We start from the raw sequence: 22,767 nt of genomic DNA on the forward strand, positions 1-22,767 counted from the left end.
CAGCTTTACTTGTCATAATCATCCCTGATACTACACTGACACATTCCTGCGAGGCGTCTGAAAAAAATGGAACAAGGTGTGGACGTGCAAATCTATGAGTAATGCTGCGAGGATTTCATTTTAAATTTACATGTATGAATGATGATCCGCCCTGCTCATTATAATCATTGCTGTCGTCGTGTGCCTCTAAACATGTTTTATCAACACGGTGATCTCTCTGAGCATCTATGTAGTGTTTCTCAAGAGAGGCGGCGAATGTAATTGCATCATACATCTTATAATTAAATTATTTATAGAAAAAAGATTTGCATAATTATAACTATGTAAGTATACCTAATTATGCTGAATCATGAGTGAGTGAGGTTATCTGTGTAGTATTTAACAGCAATACATTATAACCATTCACAGACATTTATTTATTTATTTATTTTTGACCGTGCTCCATTAAAAAACATAAAAAGCATAGAGCATTAAATGTATCCATCTCCTGTGCAGGAGCCTGAGAGTTAAGATCTGTGTCCTAATCCATTTAGAGCAAATCTAAATCTCCTTTCCTTCATCTTCTCAAATCAACAGGTGCCAAAATACATCTGTCTGGCATCAACTGCTAGAGCATTCGGTAACTGTTGACTTCATCATCATCTTATATGAGTATAAGGGTCAATGACATGACGTGCATATTTTTGTGCCCAAATGGATTATTTCCTTGTAAAATAATTTGATAAATTCATGACATGTATCACTTTATCCTATTTAGTTTGAATTCATTTTTAATACATTTAAATAATACATATTATGTTTTTTTTATTCTTAAACGCCTAAATATCCGCCTTAGATTTTTTTTTTTTTTTTTTAAAGCAAATTTTTAGCTAATTTCTGCAACTTTCTGTTCGTCTTTAGTATAGATAATGATTTCTGTCAGTAATTTTCTTGCGCAATCGGATGATGCCTGTCTTAGCAACACAAATACCCAGGCAATGAAAAATAATAATAATAATAATAATAATAAAACTTATACCAGAACTAAACAAGGGAACTAATGAGTTAATTAATGAGCAACGGGTGAATTAAATGAAAATGACAACTAAACTTGCGGTCAAGACAGGAACAAACACAATGCAACAAAACATACTCCTGACACTTTAAACAATTTGGTCAGTTCAAGGATAATTTATGCAATTGTTCATTTGAAAAAAATAAAGTTTCATGTCCATCCCAACTGTTGGTTATGTCAACATGTTTATATGGGATTTAGAAAGTAATAAGAAATCCAATACTTTTTAGAGTGAATAACTAGTGCAATGATTTACCTACACTGTGTAAGAAATTGTAGTCTGTCTCGACCCAGATTCCACTCCAAAATATGTTTTAGAATGAGCTCATCCCCAGAAAGGCTTAATTATCATAGAGATGAAAGTCAAGTTAAGTTATAGTGCTTCTTCACCATTTGAGTTGATCACATCCCGAACAAATGGTAGTCAATTGAAGAAGGGACTGGAGAGAACACTGGACACAGAGAACCTTCTCAGACAATACGCTGATTTCATGCAGCCACCATTTTGAAATCGAAATCAAGGCTCCGGTTGGAAGAACCCCGGAAGTAACAATGCCTTGGACTACCAACCTGAAGCTGCTGCCGCGATTTACACCATCGGATGTTAATATCCAATATAGAATATGTAAACTGTAACAGGATAAAAAGTTTAAGATTTGGATGTTCTGGGTTCATTCTGATGCTGGTGAACCCAAGGTGCTCCATGTACCTTGCCACTGCTATGCTGTAATAAACTTAATTTTTGAGATCTTCGATGTCCATATACTTTTTTTCTTACAGCTGTTAAAGATCTTATTAGTAATTAATTCCTGGTTTAGAGTAACTAATCGTATACATTTCAATATACAAATCGCCATGGAGAAGGTGTTGCTTTGGTTAGGCTACCTCCTCATACATTTAGTGCAAATTATCTAACATTTCATGGTTACTAAAGCATTTGAAATTGCTCTTAAATGTAAACATGCCTATATTGGGAAAACATACTTTAATGGTTTTAAACTTTTGTTTTGACTTCCTTTTGTGAACGTTGCTAACGACTTTGTCAGTTGTTGAGTTGTAACAGATATCAAATGTAATTTAGTACTGATTTTATTCCCTGTTAATCCTTATGAAGAAGCCATTTAGAAAAATGAGAAAAGAGACTTTACCTAAACGAATTAGAGGAAAGCAATTTGATGGCAGAGGATTTATTGTGAACTACTAAACATTAACAAGGTCAATGGGAGTCAAACGATTTTCCATGCTTAATTTCAATATTTCTTGTTCGTGCTTCAAATGTGATATAAGGTTTTGTGTTTTAAATTAAGCCAAACGTGAAAACTAAGTTTGGTCTAAAACGCCAAATGCCAGATAAAGTGATGTGAACGGCCAATAACTTATAAGGCCTTTCCTCTTAGAGAAAAAAATGACAAAATATAGAACTAGCACAAATAAAAACAGATTGTACCACTGTATTGTGTTTTGGTTATGTGCAGTAGAAAATAAACAGACTGGAAAGAAATTCCACATTGTTTTTCTGGACGGTCACCTTTCTATCATCCAAAACATCATAAACCTGTTTCCTTCTGCATTTAAATTGCCACTATTAAATGAATCACGCATTCATAGACAGGTGGGTTAGTGTCTATAACTCAGCTGTTTGCAAAAGATTATATAGGCCTAGGCAGTGGTGTCCATTTGCAGCACCCTTCATTTGGGATCCAGGTGGAGCTAGTCTATTAAACAAGTCCAGGTGACATCTTCCTGTAGTCCGTCTCAAATAATACCATACTGGGCGAGCTCGTGCAACTCCAGATGGCTAAACGCTTCCCATGGACACACCACAGTGATGTCTGTGCATGAAAGAAATTGGCAGATGAAGCACAGTGATGAGCCAGACAGTGAGCAGAATCAGTTTGCAAGAGTAATGGGTTTAGCACAACACAACACAGTAATTTGAACACTTAAAAAGCAACGTTCCAAAGGATGTACTCACCAGTGCCAAGACCCTCCATTCCTGGGATCTCATCACCAAATCTAATGAAAGGAGAGAAGAAATGAATCCCAAAGTTAAGTCTATTTCCTCATACAAAGATTCCAAAAGGGAGTTTTCACAGAACCATTTAGTTTTAAAAGAACCAATAACTTTTCTTACAAAGAAAGAAGCTTTTTACACTTTTAAGAAGCTTGAAAAGGAATGAAAAGGTTCCGTGGATGTTAAAGGTTCTTCATGGGACCATAGATGCCCATTAGGAACCTTCATTTTTAAGAGTGGAGAGATCAAGTAGGTTTGAACGTTGTATTCTTCTCACCCTTTGACTCCCTTCTTGGGAGGTTTGCTTTTGAATTGTCTAGTCATTCTCTGTTTGAATTTAGGGGGTCCTCTTTTGGGTGTTGTTGGTCCTACTCTTGTTGGGATGGATGAGTCACTGAGGCTGTCGCAGCTATTTCCCGAGCTCATCTCATACACCGTCTCCGTTTCCAAAAAATCAGGCTCTTATGTGGGCTCTAGTGTTTGCAGATGACTTCTCGTTCAATGTCAATCTCTCTCCTTGTGGTCGGCTTAAATACACTCAGACTGGTTTTTGTTTGCGTCAATGGGTCAACGACAAAGCCTGACAGATTGGCACAGTGACACAGCAGCAATCTGTTCCAGGTTAACTCGGGCAAAGGGACAGGATTACTCCTTGGATTTTGAAAACACAAATTGGCCTTCAGTGAGAAATCTTTCTGAATGGTCTACTTGCATAGTTAAGTTCACCTGGAGAGTCTTTGATGGGTTAGAGAGAACATATTTTTCATTCATGGCATATGCAGATGAAATTAATGAAAACTAAATCATAAGAGATGTGCACTCACAAGCATTAAGCTGTCAACAACTTTGATATGACGTTTCAAAGAATCTCATTGAGATCTTTGCAAAGTGAGTTGAATATAATTTTACTCTAATTTTTACTAATTTTATTTAAAGTTGAGAATAAACAAACAATGACTTTGTCAAAGTAGCACAAATAGAACAATTAAACTGGAAATATTAATCTTAAAAAATTTTAGATATTAATTTAACTCAATAACTTGTGAATTTCTCAAAATTTCTCAAAAATCCATCCATCCATCCATCCATCCATCCATCCATCCATCTATCTATCTATCTATCTATCTATCTATCTATCTATCTATCTATCTATCTATCTATCTATCTATCTATCTATCTATCTATCTATCTATCTATCTATCTATCTAATCTGTCTTTCTATCTATCCAGCTTGATAGATATCTATCAAAACCATAACTTATAATAATTAATTTTGAAATGGTGCCCTATACAATATTCAACACTACATTAAATACATTGAGAAAGACAACAGTATTGTCTACACTTAATATGGCACAGGGTTGCTGACGTTAAGTGTGGGGTAAGCTATGTAAAAAGACTACTTTTTAGTCCCTGACATTGTGAGTGATGTTGAGCAGTGAGCACCATTAAGAAGATAATGACACACAGAGACAGACAGATGTCAAATGTAGAACTGGGATATGACAGTCATATGTCTGAAAGCTTTAATACAATTTGAGAAAGAACACCAGATTCTTTCAGAGAGGAGGACTTCAGGCCAACAGGTAAAATATCATCTCATGATATGAGATGAGATGTGCAGCCTTCTTCAATTACATTTGAACTGATGCAAACTTTTAAAGATATGCAGTTTAAGGGAAAAAAGAGACCACAAAGTCCTCCATTGCAGGTTCACAACGTGATCTGGGTCTCATTGTAAGTTAAATTAAACTCTCATATTACCCACCATTCCCTGCAGGTAGCTCCTAAAGTGTATTTCGAAGATCTATAAAGAGCCTTCTGTGGCAATGCCATTCAACTGAGAAAGCATAACTTACCTTGGTCCCAGATCAGTACCTGATTGTATTTATAGAGTAAGAATTATTAGTAGCAGTCAGTAGTAGCCATACATACACTTTTATAAACAATGAATACAAATATTAAACACTAATCCAGCTGGGGAAATGTAATTCAACTTTTAAACAGAAGAGGGTGGTAAGAATCTTAATAAAAGCAGATGCAATTAACTTGTCTAATAAGAACAGTGGTTTGCCAGGGGCCATCTCACAAGGAGCCCAAAGCTTACTATAGTACTAAATCTAACTTAACCTAACTTAAAATGCTGCTTTAAAAACCTTTTAGATCAAGATCTATGGAAACTGACATCATAATCACAGCTGAGATCTCATTCAGGCCACTGTAAAGTTGGTTTGTGCAGAACAGATTTGAATATTGTCTTGGATAACGGAGGGCCTTGGAATCCAAAAGACTGAACTGCTAGTTTCATTTCTAGAGGACAAAAACAGGAATGACTGATTGATAAAAGCTGTGGTTTGTAGCCACTTCTTCAGCATTCCTTCTCTACTCAGAACTCCATTAATCCCTCCTCTAGTCTAGGCTACTGTATTGCAAATCCAGCAACTGTCTTAATTAAATGCAGAGACTAAAAAAAAAACATTTAAAACGAATTTAATGTTTTATTTATAATGTTAAATTTGTATTAAATTTAATTATATTCAAAGCAAATTATATAAAAGTTACATTTGTGACATTATGAAGCACTTACTTCCTACAGACTAAAGGCGCAGCTGTTTGCTGTATTGTTTTACAGAAATGTCGAACATCCTGTCGAGGAATTTACAGGCATGTTGAGACAAAATGTCACAAACCCTATTTGAGCAGATGAGTTTGAGTTGGCTACAAGGCATCTTTAGGAACTCATATTTTGGCACAGATTCCTGCAGAGACGCTGCAAACTGGAATGTGTAGATTGACACTGCTTTCTTAATTTTAGATAGAGTTCCTCCTATGCCATTATTACTAATAGCCTACGGAACATAGTTGTACATCGGAATTTTTAAGAAAAGTTTGAGAAATCTGTTTAATTACACAATATCAGATTCACAAAGCTAACGTTGCAGTAGGCTAGTTTGCTTTGCAGCACGTGCAACAGATGCTTGTCACTCATGCTTGTCCTGTGATTCTTTTTCGACATTTTACATACTTTTGCCATTTCTAGCAATGTGATATTCTTTTGCAAGTAGCTACAAACATTAATAGCGATATTTACAAACCCGTAAAACAATTGAAAAAGTACTGGGCTGGTGTTTCTCTTAGTCTTAACAGTTTAGTGTGAGGCGTAGAGTTGTGATTGGCAAACTCTATTTCCTGGTAGCCTACGCACATGATCTGAACACTCTTGAACATCCGCAATCCGCATCTACAGTTCTGCAAGACGAGAGACGGCGGTAAGACACTTTTACTTATTACTTTACTATCTAACTTTGTTTTTAATGCTGAGAACCGTTTTGTTTCGCTGTCGAAATGATTCAATTGATTGATGGATGGATGGATGGATTGCATTGACAGCCTACAATGCAAACAAAATTCATACCGATATTTTAAAGCTGGCTGCTATATATAGCCTATATATATATATAGCATATATATATATATATATATATATATATATATATATATATATATATATATATATATATATATATATATATATATATATATTTTTTTTTTTCCCTGAGTGACATTCTAAAATGGGAACGTCTTGAACTGTAGGAGGTTGGAAGTAACTTGCAGATTTAAACTTTATTGTCAAGATTTCAATTCACACAGTTCAAATGTATGATTCAAGTTCATTTTGACAGCAATGTGTGCTACTGAATGATATTAATATCTGTTATACTTTTGTGCACTAAATCTCATATACCATAGTATTAGCCCCTGCCCCCATTCTCTAACTTTCGATGTACTTTTTTGGTAAAGTCGTATGCAACCACATCCTCTTCTAACGTAAGACCAAACTGAGATCCTGTTCTGACTGGCTCCTGTGTCTCGATACACGACAGGCACCTTACTGCCATCATTAATCACTTTATAAGTATAATATTAAAAATGAGCAGAATGAGCAAATCATCAGACCTTTATGTTATGTGAGAGATAATGTAGTCTGTTATTATAAAAACATCCAGATGCATCACCCAGGGGTTTATTTTGGAATTATGACTAGTACTGTACAATATCCTACTTGTTATGCTGAAATGGCCTCAATGGCCACTGTTGTACTTTTGTTTTGATAACACTAAGTGGTATGTAACCTATGTAAGCTTGCTAAATAAAACATAATAGTCTACCTTCTTACGAATGTTATTAAGAGCCTTAAAGCGCTTGAACCCAGATAATGGCTGCTCACATCTATATTTTTAATTAAAATTATTTTATTAGCTTACTTGTGATAGTATATCAGAACTATTTGAGCTCTGAATGTTGCAAAGTGACCAATCAGAATCAAGAATTCCAGAAAGCTGTGTATTAAAAAAGGTTATTAAAATTACCACATCACCGAGACATGTCAATATTTCAGCTATTTTATTTCATTTAAATTGTTGCATGTATTTCTTTTCATATAATTTTCTTAAACTATCTGAGAATAAGACCATGGGTAATTTTACTTTTGCATAAATTGCATAAATGATAAAGTTGATTTAAAGTGCTGGTGAATCACTGTGATTCTCTCAGTTTAAAAAAACATAAGAAAAAACAAACAAACATCTTTTACACATACTCGCAAAGCAAGTACTATATATGATGGTGTTGTTGAGTGTCTCTATAGTCAAACTGGTATGCTTTCATCATCAGCACGAGTAGGTGTATTGCTATTTTATTGCAGCCTCTGGAGAATTCAAATATGATTTGCTTTTCTTTTGAAAGCTCATTTTGCATTGCCATGGTTTAAGGGGCTGTCAAATGATTGGAAAAATTCTTGCTATGCCTTTTAGCCTCATATTGATGATTGTAGTAGATGACATACATCAAGGTGCATCACAGCCCATAAATAGCCCATAAAAGCTAGTGTGGAAATGATTTTCGAAGATATTATATTATATTTTTAGTTCTATCTGAACAGCTAGCCTAACTTTTTTTCCACACATAAACAAGTTGGAGAAGCAGCCAAAAATATCACAATTCCTGACAAATCCGCAAAGAGGATGCTGTGTATATTAACTGGCAGACCTCAATAAACGAGATCTCTGTCTATTGATCAAGACACCCGTTTCACTTCCTTCTTGAGGTGGTTGTTGTTCAGGCCTAGGCTTCCGCAGAACTTCCTGAGCTAGTGGAACAGATCTGAACTGCAAGTGAATGAGATTCAGAACAAGCCACAAGAGGAACCATTAAGAAGTATTTTAATTAATTTAACTTTGTTGAGCAAAGTTAGATCCAATTTGTGGGCACATTAAGATAATAGATGACAAGCTTCATTTTAAAAGAATACCAGAGATGTAGACCAACTGGTTGAAATTAGAAGCTTGCTCTTGTTACTTCCTGTTTGTGCAACAGTTTCCAGTCATGTAGATCACAAGTGAAGAGAGATTGTTTTGTCGAAAGTGTGCATGGATGACTTTATCGTCGTGTATGATTTTTTGTTAGTTTTCTTTTTCTCCTAGTAAGGTAAAGGGATCTTTCACCCCAAAATGAAAATTCTGTCAGTAATTACTCACCCTCATGTTGACCCGTAAGACTTTCGGTCATGTTCGGAACTCATATTAGGATATTTTTGATTAAAGGAACCGTATGTAAGATTGTGTCCAAAACTGGTACTGCAATCACTTTCAAATTACTGTAGAGTGGTGTATCTCCTCCCCCCTGACTTGAGGTTGCCAGATAGGCTGCAGAATCTAGCAGGATTCTTCTCTGTTTTCAGCCGTCTCCATCTTTCAAAGGCATCTCCTATACAAATCCTTGTTTTATTTTGGACTTTATCACAAAGTATTTCGGAATCATATAACAAGGGTTTTTTGGATTCGTAGAGTTAGACATTTTTTTTTTATCCGATATGTTTGTAGCTGTAACTGTGGTAACTACAGCAGAGCTGGCAACCCGGATGCCACAACACTGACTTGGTGATTGGTAGATAGGTGGAGGGTGGCACATCAGACCAAAACAAAGCACGACAACATCAGCATCAGTTTAGGGCTGCAACTTCACTTTTTGAATGACCTGGCCGGACTACTGTTGTCAGTAGTTTCCATTACCCTTCAAATTGCGCAAATTGAAATTGCAAAATGAAAATACGCACAATGGAAACACGTCAATTTCGCAAAAACTTGCGATTACCGCAAAAAAGTTTTTACGCTCGCATGAGGAGATTTTTCAGGCAATTCGAAAAGGGAATATTTCGCAAAACTGCAATGGAAACGGCTTTTGCGCATTTACAGTTACCTGACTTAGAAGACGCGGTGTGTTTTAGGTCCATGTTCGCAAATAATAATAATAATAAATAATAATAATAATAATAATATATATATATATATAGGCCTATATACAGTATTTAGTGTAGGCCTACAGGTCAAACTAAAATGTTGGTATTCAACTTTGCGTTTTAAAAATACAACAATCGTTCATTTTTCGTTTTGCAATTACAGGTTAAATAAGGGAAAACGAATGGATGTACACTGACCATTTGGACATAGTACGAGACAGAGTTCTTTATTCAATTCATAAAAGAAACAGTAATTACAGGAATAGCCTACTGGACTCTAAACCTCAAAGAAATGCCACAATCAAGACCTCGAAGCAGAAATGAGGGAGAAACACCCAGGAACTCTTTTCCTGGCATTAATTCTTTGATAACACACCACGTCTCCTTCCATTAATAATAATAATAATGTCTAGTGCGGTGGCTGTGATATATAAACCTACCAATATCTGTTGCCATGATTTTGGAATGACTTATCGCGAGAGGAAAAAAGACGTTTTAGTCGCATAACATCGGTTAATGGAAACGCCGTCATTTTGCAATTGTTTTTTATCGACATTTAGAAAATATCGCAAAAGTTTTGCACAAATCTATAATGGAGTCGCGCGAGCCTAGTATTGAAATGAACATGATTTCTTAACGTCTAGTGAAAAATCAGGGCCATTTTATGATTAATTGAAATAAATTTCTTACATATTGTTCCTTTAAAACGAAACTATCCGGCTCAGAAAAGTTAAAGATATCGTTCAAATAGTCCAAGTGACTACAGTGGCTCTATCTTTGTTTATCAAGCGACGAGAATACTTTTTGTGCACAAAAAACAAACAAAAATAACGACTTTACTTTTACTGTGTTGGAACAACCTGAGGGTGAGTAATTATTGACAGAATTTTCATTTTGGGGTGAACTAACCCTTTAAAGCAGCCCCTGCAAGAATTTTTTTGATATCGTCTTGACAGAAGTAGTCATTGGAAATCACAGCCAGATACCAGCAGTCTTGTGCTTTCAGCCAGCGTAGGGTATTTTGATAGATCTGTTATGTAATTTGTCAAATTCTTTTTCATAGCTGCTTGAATTTAACAACTGTCAGTCAGTCTGAACTCGAATCCCAGATTGGGCATGCTGACCACAATGTGAAGCCTACTCTGTCGGATAGACTAACCACAAATGAGATCTTTTGAGCCGCGGTGGGCAAGTGATGTAATCGGTGTGCGGCTGAACGCATGTAACACCGACTATTGCAGCAAGCCTATTGGATGGTTGTGGTGACCGTTTGTCCCACCCTCGCAACAGTAAACATCATCACAGTCTTCAGAGAAGAGGTGTCAATGCAAGAGGGAGGGGTTTTTGATTTGATTATGAGAGCAATTAAAAAAAGAAATGTCCATGGATAAATATAATTTATAATAAATACTGCAACATTCCATAAAAATAAAAAAAAAGAATAGTCAATTTTGAATTTATGGTGAAGTTCCCCCTGCTTCTTTTTTCCTGAGATAAAACCCCCTGTAATTGGACATGTCTCTGCAAGTTTGGAGTCACATATTCTGCTTAGATTTGTCAAAATAAATTTTTTCAACAGTGAGAGATTTTAATATGAAAGCAAACATTTCTCATCAAATCCTTCTAATTATAAGGGTGGTATTAGTTAATAAAGCTTTAAAAATAATAATTTTAATTAGTTGAATGCTTTAGTTACTACATGCACGTTTTTGTGTTCTATTTTTTTCTTTTGCACTGGCACTTCAGTCGTCATCTGCTCCATTGACATGTCAATCTGCACGTCTAATTTTCTTTTGGCTCTGCACGAGAATGAATAATTAACTTTGTTTTCCATTGGAATTAACTTCCTATGATTATAATACTTGTAAGTACATATAATGTAATTTATAAAATGGATACTCTAAATTTTGATTGGATGAGCCACAATTTTAGCCATTTTGCTTGACCATTGTGACTTATTGCTTCATTATACTAAATATAACTACTACTTCAGATCAGATGCGATGTGTCTTTATCTAGTTTACACATCAGATCATGTGCTGTGTGTGCCATAGCTTTGCACCAGACATCGGTGCACATAAACCAATGTCCTTACAAGTGTCTTGAAAAAAGGCTTTGGCATTGCAGCACCCGTTAGCAAGATGCTACCAACGACAGAGCATCCAGGCCGTGTGAAGTGCAGAGGCACGCCCAGTGTAACCTCCGACAGGTTCCTCTGACAGGACCATGACCCCTGAGAGAGATGACTGAACGACGTGCTGGAGGACTACAAACTAATAGAAAGTCCCCGTTGACCAGAGGGGAAAAAACAGGAGAGAGAGGGAGAGATAAATGGGGAAACAATATGATAGTTGATATAAAATGGGGGATGGTAAGAATAATAAGTGTCTCTATAGAGAGCAGAAATGTGAAGACAGAGAAATAAAGAGAACGGAGGGAATAAAGAGAACGGAGAGTAGAGGATAATGTGTGTGTGTGTGTGTGTGTGTGTGTGTGTGTGAGAGAGAGAGAGAGAGAGAGAAAGAGGATGAGATCATCGCAGTCTCCTGTTTAATGAGTGATGGGGTTGGGAGGCGTGCTGAACTGAGGCGGAGGGTTTGCTTCTCATGCCGGTGGAATCAATAGCGTCTGCAGACCGGAATACTGTTCCCAAATTACCGCCTCATTGCTAACACTTCAGCCACAGCCGGTCTTCCAGCACGGATTACACACAGATCATTTGTGCATTCGTTCACTCCCTTACTTTCTTTCTCTGTCTCTTACACACTGTCTATCTCTCCCTCCCTCGCTCTCTCGCTCTCTCCAGCCAACCCACACCCAGTGATTCTGTATCTTGGGGTTTTTTTTGTGGCGGTAGAAGGGATGCTGCTGTGAATTCTTTTTTATTTTATGTGTTTTAGGCACAGAATTTTCTTTATCACGGGAGGTGTGCTTTCTTGATTTTTTTTTTCCTGATTTTTTTGGGGGGAACCTTGTGGAAAAGAGCTTACTCACAATGTTGGGCTTGGATGTTTGTGAATTTGGTGGACAGTTTCTTGAACTGCTCTGGTTAACAGTTTGCTACAGAGGTGAGGATGCATTTATGTTGTCTATTGTGAGATAAAATGTTGAAAAGTTGGAAAGAATGTACTAAAATTAACTGTTTAAAGAATGTTTGCAGTTTATATGCTCTTCAAACTCCACAGAAAGACCTCACATGATTTGCCAATCTAATAGACCAGCCCTAAACCTTCACCTGAAGTAGTTTAAAGCTTATTGTGAATGGCATTTTGTGTGACGACTTCCTTTGTGGAAATAGACATTTTTATAGTTGGCATGTGATGCAGTTAAAACAAGTGAAGGTGGATTGATCAATATGTATTGATCGATCGGTTGTTGCTCTCACAACATTGCTTTGTGTGTGTGTGATCATCATGTTGCTTGTAATTACATGACACAGATGTTGTTGATTCAGGGCTTCACTCTGCAGAGCTTCTGCTTACTGACACCAATCCAGTATTCCTCACTCCCACTTTACCTCTTTATCTGTCTTCCACGCTCTTAGTGTCTCCATTCACTTTGAAATCTTACAAGTAATGATGTATGACAAATGAACACCTACCTTTATGTGTAAAGTGGAGAGTAAATGTACATATGTGTGTGTGTGGAATGGGTTACAATGACATTGTTATCTAAGATTCCTATACAGTGTTGGATTTTCCATTAGCATTCCTATTAATCTCAATGGCCGTTGCTTAGATGACGCACAGCCCCCTGTTAGTATGTCATTTTGCTCATGGGTGTTCAGTTTTGCAGGTGTTTTGAGGCAGATATCTTACTAATCACTCTAGAGACAGGAAAAATAGAAAGTCAATTTAACTTAAATTTAAGTACCCCCCAAAACAAACCTGCCACTGGTAAAACATTTACTATAATATTATTTTTTTGCAACCATATGCATATGGTGTAGTTACAACAGGTACCAACAGGGGAGAACAAAGCTATGCTAACCAGCTAAGCAACCAGATCTTATGAGAAAGTGTTATACTAAGTTGAAATTGCGTACAAATTTGTATGATGATGTGACTGCACCCCTGTACCTACCTCTCAGTGGGGCATTAGCAGGTTGTATGAAAACATATAAATGAATCATTCCAGTTTAGCAAAATGTAAAATAATTATGATTTCTCACAAGACCGTTCGACAAAACTTAATGCATTTTACCTTACTGAAATCCGTTTAATTTTTAAAATCGCTCATGAAATCATATTGAATCCATATGTGCTTTGAAATTTGATCAAAATCTGATATTTTGGAATGTGCCTTAGCCTTTTATTGATGCTTACTATTTGTCATTTTAAGTTTCAGAGGGGTGCTTTGCAGGCGATATGCACCCTTGATGTGCACTTTTGCCTGAAGCGAGATCCATAGCAGACTTCTACCTGACAGTCAAAACGCCGTTCCATCGCGAAGACGCAAAATCATAGGAAGATCGTGAGTGTTTAGGGTGCCATTTAGGACAGGGCATTTGACAGCACTGATTTGTGGGCAGTGTGAACAAAGCCAGAGTAGTTTGAGGCAGGGCGATTCCAGTGGAATCAATGGTGTTTAGAGAAAGCGGGCTCCAAGGGACTGATCGGTGCACGGGTTTCTCAGCTCTCTCTATGCCGGACTGCGGGTGCTGACACGCTAAGACCCCCTGTGGCCCAGCAGAGCTGCATCACCACTCAAGCCTCAGCTGCTGCTGCGTTGTGATGGATGGCTGCACGTCAGAGACCTGACACATGTTTAAAGGAGTAAATCAATTAGATTGCATGTAGGAGAAACATAGATTTCAAATAGCTGATGTGTATGTGCTCCCTATAGGGAAAGGCCATATGATTGAGAATGATCACATGCATCATTGCACTACATGCAGTCAGGTGTTCAGCTCTGTTTCACAGATGCTGTCTGATTAACAATCCAGATAATTTCAATGTGTCATTCACCCCCTACTCTTGTGTACTACTAATACTTCTTTTAATGTTTTTAAATGTATACTTATTTTTTAAGTGTATGACAATATTTAAGAGTATTTAATCTGTGTGTTCAGCCATATTCTAGATTAGAATACATGTATTCCTGCTGCTTTGTTTCAGTATATTACAGCCAAAACCTTCTGTGATGGTGTCAAATGGCTTGCAGCGTTCTGTCTCTAAAATTTCCGGCCTGCCGTGGTTTGTGTGTCACTTACTTAAAGGATCAGAGTTTACTGATATGAATCACTCTCAACTCTGCTCTCAGTTTGATTAGCAGAGACTTTGACGTTGTAAAAGTAGTTGAGAAAGGGGAGGATGTGAGGGTTGCAGAACAGTTAATTAAAAATGTTAATATACAGGCCGGGGAGTAAGTCACAGCAGCTACTGATTTGGCTTTCGTTTTAGAGAAAACTGATCTCATAAGTGCAGGCAAGATATTCCGATTTTTTTTTTTTTTTTTTTACTGTAACACACCATACTTTGAAACATAAATGAATACACAACAGATCCACTAGCTATGTTTCCATCCAAAGTGGCGAATTTAACTTTTGCTCAAAATTGTGGAAATGCAAAAAAACCCCCCAAAAAACGCTTTCATGTTATCTTGTGTTCGGATGCCTGGTGTTTGAGAATAAAATGGTGTGATATGCTTCTGGGTGGTCCTTGTACCAAATAATTTTGATAACAGACTTCAGCTTAGGCATTTTATAATGACAAAACCAGCATTTGAGATGCTGTGCAATGAAATGGGTCTGCTGGTTAGTCCAGTTATCCAATCACATCCACTGTTGAGGCAGTCACGTGAATTTTTTGTTGTGCATCGAAGGATTTATTTGGTAAATGTGTTCCCATAATGGTTTATGCGCATGTCATCTTATAGGATAAAAAATGTATCCTCCTTAATTGAGCATGTAAAGGTTTTTATGCACATTTTTAGAATTAGTTCCATCCAGCATTTAATTTTTTTTAGGTGATATCCATAAATACTCAAACATAAAAATAGATAATTGGAGACATAGCCTAGCTAGTATTCTTATGGTTATTTTTGGGCATTTTTAGGCGCTGTTTACACAACACCTTTATCAACCAAAAACGGAAAACATTTTATGTGTTTTGTGAAAACTTGATCCATAGTTCTAGTTTTTGAAAACGATTTCTTTATCGTCTCCGTGTAAACTACAAAAATGTACATTTTTGAAAACGGTGACTTCATGCACACGCATATTATGTCTTCAGTCAATAGGCGCATAATAACATCGCCAACTACTGGCCTGGCAGCATAATACAGCATTTTTAGTAATTTTCGTGGATCCGTGTGAAAAGAGAGCGTTTTAACAAGGTTGTCATCTGTACACGAAAAACGCAACGGAAAAACATTTCCGTTTTTAGTACATTGTTGTCGCATAAACTTTGACCCTCAGGGTTTCATCGCCCTTGATGTTTGAATGAACTTTAGAAACTCTCGTGGGCCTTCCATTCATCTGTTGAAGGTCCACTGAATATTTGGGTGTACAGCTGTTGTGACTGAGTTGAATATGAGAGACTGCAGTTTGTTAGCGCTGTTTGCTTGTTCACTCCACCTCATTAGCTGTGCACTGAAACCTGCAACGCGCCATCAGATGAAAACCAGCATGCTATCCATCACAATGTAGCCAGGCATTTAACTGCTTCTACTGATCAAAGCGGGTCAAAGCATGTTGCCTTTGAAGCTCGAGATGCTGCGGCACACATATTTTACTCAGAAATTATATCTCCGAAGGGTGGGGGAAGGCAATTAAAAAAGCTTGTCAGATTCTTCACAGAATTATTATTGCTATTTAACAGCTGAGCAAGGGTAATTACTGCCATTCTTCTCTTTGCTAATAAAACTGACCTCTCACTAGTGGCCACTGCGAGAATGGCAGTATGTCTCCAGTGTTTTTTACAGAAATGCTTGTCAATTGGTGGGTCGTAATACAAATATGATTCTGGTCCAATTTTTTGAAAAGAATGTAAACTACAAAAACGTGAATTTGTGACAACAGTGACATCATGCGCTGGCCTGGCATGAATAATACAGTGGTTTTAGGTGTTTTCACGGATCGCTGCGATCGGGGAACGTTTGACAAAACGGTGTTTATGGTAATTGTAATTAACTTCAGTATCTGATTTTAAGGACATTTTTAGTTTAAGTTTGTACAGAGCGCTTCAATCAGGATGCTGAGATGCAAATTCACTGATTTAAAGGTTTTTTATGAGGTGGTCTTTGTTACTTTCACTCTTTGAATTACATTGTGAACGATTGCAACTAATTAGCTGTTAGCGTGTGGACATCAGCAATGTTTAATGATTTAATGTGGAATATTAATATGTACCTGATTGAATGGCAGTTTTGAGATGCCATCTTCATTATACAGAAAACATGCCTTGAAAATGTATCTACTGCAATCCATCACTATATTGTTCATTTTGCCTGTAATTTGCTGGAAGAATCTTGGCTTTGGCTTATGGATATGCTTTAAATTGCCCAATTAGCCCAGTCATTCATTCAGTGTGACCAGGGTTCCCTATTGTGAATCCCAGCTCAGGGGATTTGATTTGTGTATTCAGTGTGCAAGACATTTAATTGGTGTGCATTTTTTTTAGCAATATTTAAGCTGTATTTGCACAGGGATAATTAACTAAATAGCCTTAGTTATTATGCACAGGATATTGGTCCAAAATGTGGCCACACTTGAGTAAAATGCTGTAACACTGCAGTCAGTTCAGGCGTTTCCATTTTGCACAAGGATTAGCTATCGATTCATACACATTTATGCATAGCCAAATTTCCCTTCTCACACTTCATTACCACTTTCATCTGTACACATTCAGATTGTTTATTTCTCTGTAATTAGTAGGTTAATTGGCTCACTTTGTCTTCTGCTGCTGGAGTAGGCTGTGCCGTATGTCTCAACTGCATTTTGCACCTGGAAATTGCACAAATCGTGCAGCCACCTAATAAACTATAATCTGACCTACATGTCCTTCCTAAAATTGTCTTCCTGGATAGAACCTGTTTTTTTTCCCCCACAGGTTCAATTGATGTAGAGATACAGAATTCATTTCCACACTTTCCTACCTTTTTGTTGGAGGAAATTGGCTACCCATTTTTATATACAGCAGCATATGAGTGTCATGGTCTTCAAGCTAATACTCTCTGATGCAAAAAAAGATGGTGGTATATTTTTATTAGATGCTATGAGTGAAAATCGCTCTTATAAAACTAATGGTGTATTAGAGAATGACCCTCAAAACACCCTATTGATCCCATCAGATCAGATTTTATAGCTCGTCCTTCCATTATTGCATTTGCCTTTACATTACAGCACTTAGGGTTTTTGTTCTCCTTTCATAAAGGTTCATTGTCTCTCTTGATAAACATTGAGGAGGATTTAAGCATGTTTCCATGGCTGTGAAGAGCTGGGCTGAACAGTGTACATAAAATCAGCCAGGGAAACATATAAACCTGGGTGGGGTATCTCTGTCTTTCTCTTTTTTTAATCCTAAGTTGTGTTCGGGAACATCCATCCTCTAAGGAGTTTCACTTGTTCTCCCCCAGACTACTGAAAGCAATGTTGTCATTGTTTAGATTGTGTTATTTCCCATGAATTCGGTACACTCTGGTGTCCAGTGACTTTATTTTTAGGGATAAAAATATTTTTTTTTTATTGTTGTGAGGACTATAAGGTATGCTTGCTAAACTATTATCCAATGTTCAATTAATCTAGCATGAAAACTAGCTAGCTTTAAACACAAACAAATGTCTGTACCCTCCTTAAAATTATCAGTTTTGATTTTCCCTCAGAAATCTAGAATGTCTCAACTGTATCCATTAATTTAATACATTGGTGCCATTTTAGTAAAAATTATTTGATTTATCTAACAGGGTTGCAAAAACCTAAAACCTCAGAAACTGAATGGGAAATAAAACAACCCATAAAATATTGAGTTCCACCTCTTGAGTTTGACAAATTATATTTTCTGAAGGCTATGAGTTTTAGGACCCATTTTGTACTCTATTTCTAGAAAATGGCACTATATTTCTACACAACTGAACACTTACACAGTACTGCTTCTCTAGGGGAGTTATGTGGACATTATGATTTAGCTCTCTTAATTCATATGATAAATTGTTGTCCCTGATGTTGGCTTCCTCTATGGAGAGCGGTTTTCTGTGTCTTTATTTTTCTCTGTTTCTCTGGGGAGCAATACCTCTGCTTTCCAGTGATTATTAACTGTTAGGCTGGAAAGCAATGTATTGTTTTTGACAATGAAAACATGGTTTTCAATATCTGACAAGTGGCTGAATTAATAAAAGCAATGATTTCTTTAACAGATCTGCGACAACCAGACCAGCTTATTATAATTAAACAGATCTTTTTGCTATATATATTGTCAGACTGTGCATATTTAGTTAGAAACTGTCTCTCAAATGAGCTGAATAAATAGAAGTGGAATTACCAGCGTCAAAGATGATGGATTGTTCCGCTACGTGAGGATTACAACAAATGACTCTGAATATTAAAAGAGATAAGTGTTTAAATCTACTGTCTGTAGTGTTAGCCCATCTGAATTGGTTTGTGTTTCAAACCTAAAAATGTGCAAGAGGAAAGATAGCAGAAAATACATTCAGTCTGTCTTTTACCAGAGCATTACTCATCTGTAAAACCAAGAAATAATCACATTGAACAACACAGACAATGCAGTTTAAGAGGCCATATATTTCGCACTAGATTTTTACACTAATACTTATTTGATGCTCCAAACTTGATCGTGACTGGCCCGCTGAAGTCATTTTCAAAACCAGTCTAGAAATGTGGAGAAAAAGTCATTTTCAGATAATCTTTTAGTCAGCTTTAATCCAATTCAGAACAAGCACAGAAATGTTATCATCTCATAACCATTTACTACAAATTCAGAGGGTTGATAAAATTGTTTAAGTCACAACCACAGCCCTCAGTATAAAATCTGAATGATAAATATAAAAGTTTTTTTTTATGACCAACAAGTATGTTGTGAAATCATGGTCATTTTGATATCTGTATGTGAATGTTTATGAATGTTTTTTCAAACTTATTAAGAAGCAACAGAAAAAAAATGATCTGGAGCTTTAGACCATGGCTAGACCCATCTAAAACCCTAAATTCCTGTTTTTCTTAGGCATAATGGCTGATAAAGAGAAAGACGTGCCAGTGGTTGAGGACGAAGATGAACCAGATCTGAACTACCAGCCTCCGGCTCAAAAAAGCCTGCAGGAGATCCAGGAACTGGACAAGGATGATGAAAGCCTGAACAAGTACAAGCAAACCCTCCTGGGCTCTGGACCTGTGGTGGCAGGTTAGTGTACCTTCACAAGAAAACGCCTATTGCATTTGCACACCATTTATTAATATTATATTAGATTATAATGAATACACTACAATTAAAAACATAATTCTAAATATTCTGTCCATAAAATAATCCCGAAAAAAGGTATAACGGTTTCATCAAAAATATTAAGCAGCAACTGTTTTCAACATTGATAAAAATAAGAAATGTGTCAGATTATCAGAATGATTTCTGAATGATCATGTGACACTGAAGACTGGAGTAATGATGCTGAAAATTCAGCTTAGACATCACAGGAATTACTTCTTAAAATATATTCAAATAGACAACAGTTATTTTAAATTGTAATAATAGTTTACTGTATTTCTGATCAAATGAATGTAGACTTGGTGAATTTTCTCAAAATTTGAAGACATTTTTAGTGAATCACAGTCTCACCCAAAACACTTCTAAAAATGATTTGAATTTTATTGATATTTTGACCCACATTTATAGATACAGACAAATAGTGAATGTTGCAAAGAATCTCATCTTGTGAAGATTGCATTGTCTTCCTGGTTAAAGCAGTAGCTCGGCTCTCCAGGGACGGCTCTCCCTTCTTCTCCCGCTGTTTAGATGGATTCAGATCCCCTGGGGGACTCAAGTCTTGGTTCAAAGGACCCAAACAATATCCACTTAACTCAGGGAAACAATGAGAAGGTGGCTATCGCTTAGTCTGAAGAGCATAGCTTTGAACTGCTTTGTTGTTTAGAGAAACATGAATTATGATTCCACTCCCTGCATAACGCTGGATAATTCGCATTTGATGTTCTGTCCCAATGCATTAATTATAAGATCTGTTATTGTATTTCTCAGTGAAATAGCTGTAAGAGCTATCTTTTCTTTTTCTCTCTATGATGAATTGTGTCTGTGATATTATGATCAAAGCTCAGCAATCCTAATTTCTTTTGCCACAGGGAAAATCCTAATATACACTTCAAATTCTTACTTGCTGATACAGTGATCCTAAAGGCATAAAAGGCAGATTAATTTCTTCTTGACTCACAGGGCTTAAAACGTTTGATTTAGATGCAATTTAATTTTCTGTTGAGAATCAATCAACGGCAGTAATTTCTTTTCTTTTTTTTCTTTTTTTTTCATTCAAAAGCAACTTGTGTGCCCCAGGGTATTTACCTTGTAAGTCCTCTGATTCATAAATGATTCATCTTTGTTCTGTTGGTTATGGCCAGGTTAATAATAGCCTTTATTCAATATGCTGGAATGCAAACGGCAGCTTGTGCTGGTATTTCATTGCGTTTTATGTTTCACTATAATGACTGAAAGATCTGCTTACTGTCCTAAGATCATGATGACCAATCAGGGCAAGGCAAAAAAGTGGATCTTTTGCCTCTTAAGAACTATGATGCATACCCTTCCTTATGTCCTTATTTCTTATATTGTGTAGGGAATTAAACTTGCAACATAATTCACCCTCATGTCGTCCCCAATCTGTATGTTAAGTTCGGTACCAGTGTCATTTTAGTACTATTAATGTATTATTATATTTTTTTTATCTTGAATTCTTTTTTATTTTTATATTTTCCGTTTTCATTTGAATTTATAGTGATTTAATTTTAATTGTCATTTTTATTATTTTTTTAAATATTAATATTTAGTTTTATTTAAATTTTAGGAATTTTAGTGCTTAAACTAAAACATATTTCAGATAGTTGCTATAAAAAAACATTTCTAATGTTATTTATCTAACAATAATCAGTACTTTATTAAATTCTCCTTTTGTATTACACAGAGTCACCACATTTTTTGGTGAACGATCCCTTTACCCCTTCTCTGAGGATGAAAACACTGGAAATATGTAACGGGTTCATTCATTTGCCAATAAGATCTTCTCATATATAATAGTGGGATTATGCCAGGGTGATCAGTCATGTTTGGTGCTTGCGGTCCCCAGTGCGCAGTTTTGCGAGTGAGCATGCCTGCGGCGGGTGGCAGCACTTGTAGCCATCAGCGGATGATTAACTGTAGTTCCCACTTTTAAAACCAGCCCACCCTGCATCAATAACACTACATCAATGAGACCCGTCCAACAATTTGTTATGTGCAGTTTTACACCACTAGCTCCCTTTTGGCACTGCAGAAACAATCATTAGTGGAACAGTAGAGTTAAGCACCTAAAGTAAGCTAGTCATCTGCCCTGCATGCTTCATCGGACAACTTCTATGATGTAGGGCCTATTGGAGTTCACATATCACTCTCACTCTGTATAAACTGTGCGTGCATGCGTGTGTGTGTGTCCTTTTTTCATGGAGCTTGACAGACATACCTTAGTCATAATGCTCTATGGTTGTATGTACAAGATTCAGAAGTCTCCTTTTGTGTTCCATTGAGAAATGACATGAAATGACATGAGGGTGAATAATGACTGACTTTTTGGGTGAACTGTTCCTTTAAGGGGTGGGGCAGCCACAGCTCTATCACTGTTAAATGTGCTGAGACAGCATGCTGGGGTCACTAACCTGCAGTGGCTCTGTGTCCACCTAAACCCTGACAGGTCCGATCTATTTCTTTAATGGCCAGAGCTCCTGTGGACACAAGAAACCTGGGAGGGAATGCATGGCGGCTTATTAGCAACAGTGATTGACAAGACTTGTTTAAATGCCTCTTTATCTTATAATGAAGGTGATAATGTTTGTGAAAGACAGTGTAGTTCTGTTTCAAAAACCTTCTGAACTGCATTTTAAAGAATTGTTGGCTCTTTCCTGACACAAAGGCTGTTCCAAATATTGGCAACTTAATGCTGTCTTTTAAGATTACTTTTTTTTATATCCAAGATGGTGAGAAACATGTATATTATGAACAGATTTTGTTCAGTTCCAAAAGGTACTCATAAAAATAGCTCAGTGTAATTCAAATTGGTCAATTTACAATTTGTGTTACTTTTGCTGTATATTTGCTGAGACAGAGTATTATTCCTAGCAATATGCTAACATCAAACTCTATTGAAATCAATTTTTCCCGATATTTGTGTTTTTGTTATTTATTTTTATGAGTTATT

At 36.5% G+C, this 22,767-nt stretch overlaps 2 protein-coding genes across 3 annotated transcripts in view; one reads left to right on the forward strand and one right to left on the reverse strand.

The window, feature by feature from the left end:
- Positions 1–2,158: 2,158 nt before the first annotated feature.
- LOC120489441 (retinal cone rhodopsin-sensitive cGMP 3',5'-cyclic phosphodiesterase subunit gamma) lies at positions 2,159–3,758 on the reverse strand. The gene is made up of 3 exons (XM_039686254.2): positions 3,346–3,758; positions 3,030–3,070; positions 2,159–2,886 (listed from the first exon to the last, which is right to left on the reverse strand). The coding sequence occupies exons 1-3, from the start codon at positions 3,492–3,494 to the stop codon at positions 2,810–2,812; spliced, it is 267 nt and encodes an 88-aa protein (XP_039542188.1). The 5' UTR covers positions 3,495–3,758; the 3' UTR covers positions 2,159–2,809.
- A 2,440-nt stretch (positions 3,759–6,198) lies between these two features.
- arhgdig (Rho GDP dissociation inhibitor gamma) overlaps positions 6,199–22,767 on the forward strand; it is a 28,355-nt gene continuing 11,786 nt past the window's right edge. Inside the window, exons 1-2 of one of the 2 annotated variants that reach the window (XM_039686253.2) lie at positions 6,199–6,337; positions 19,545–19,721. In XM_039686253.2, coding sequence (XP_039542187.1) covers positions 19,550–19,721 — 172 coding nt within the window. In that variant the 5' untranslated portion in view covers positions 6,199–6,337; positions 19,545–19,549. Of the gene's footprint in view, positions 6,338–12,275; positions 12,435–19,544; positions 19,722–22,767 lie in introns of those variants that run through there. The other variant, XM_039686252.2, reaches the window with a different exon arrangement.

Source organism: Pimephales promelas, chromosome 3 (assembly GCF_988280905.1).
Source record: "Pimephales promelas chromosome 3, fPimPro1.hap1.1, whole genome shotgun sequence".
NCBI classification, from domain to species: domain Eukaryota; kingdom Metazoa; phylum Chordata; class Actinopteri; order Cypriniformes; family Leuciscidae; genus Pimephales; species Pimephales promelas.

Bases quoted from the DNA above. Each gene is read 5' to 3' on its own strand.
- LOC120489441 (XM_039686254.2), bottom strand. From the start codon at position 3,494: ATGAGCTCGGGAAATAGCTGCGACAGCCTCAGTGACTCATCCATCCCA. The intron at 3,071-3,345 runs GTGAGAAGAATA...TCCTTTCATTAG, and splicing joins CCCAAGAAGGGAGTCAAAGG to ATTTGGTGATGAGATCCCAG. The intron at 2,887-3,029 runs GTGAGTACATCC...TTTCATGCACAG, and splicing joins AATGGAGGGTCTTGGCACTG to ACATCACTGTGGTGTGTCCA.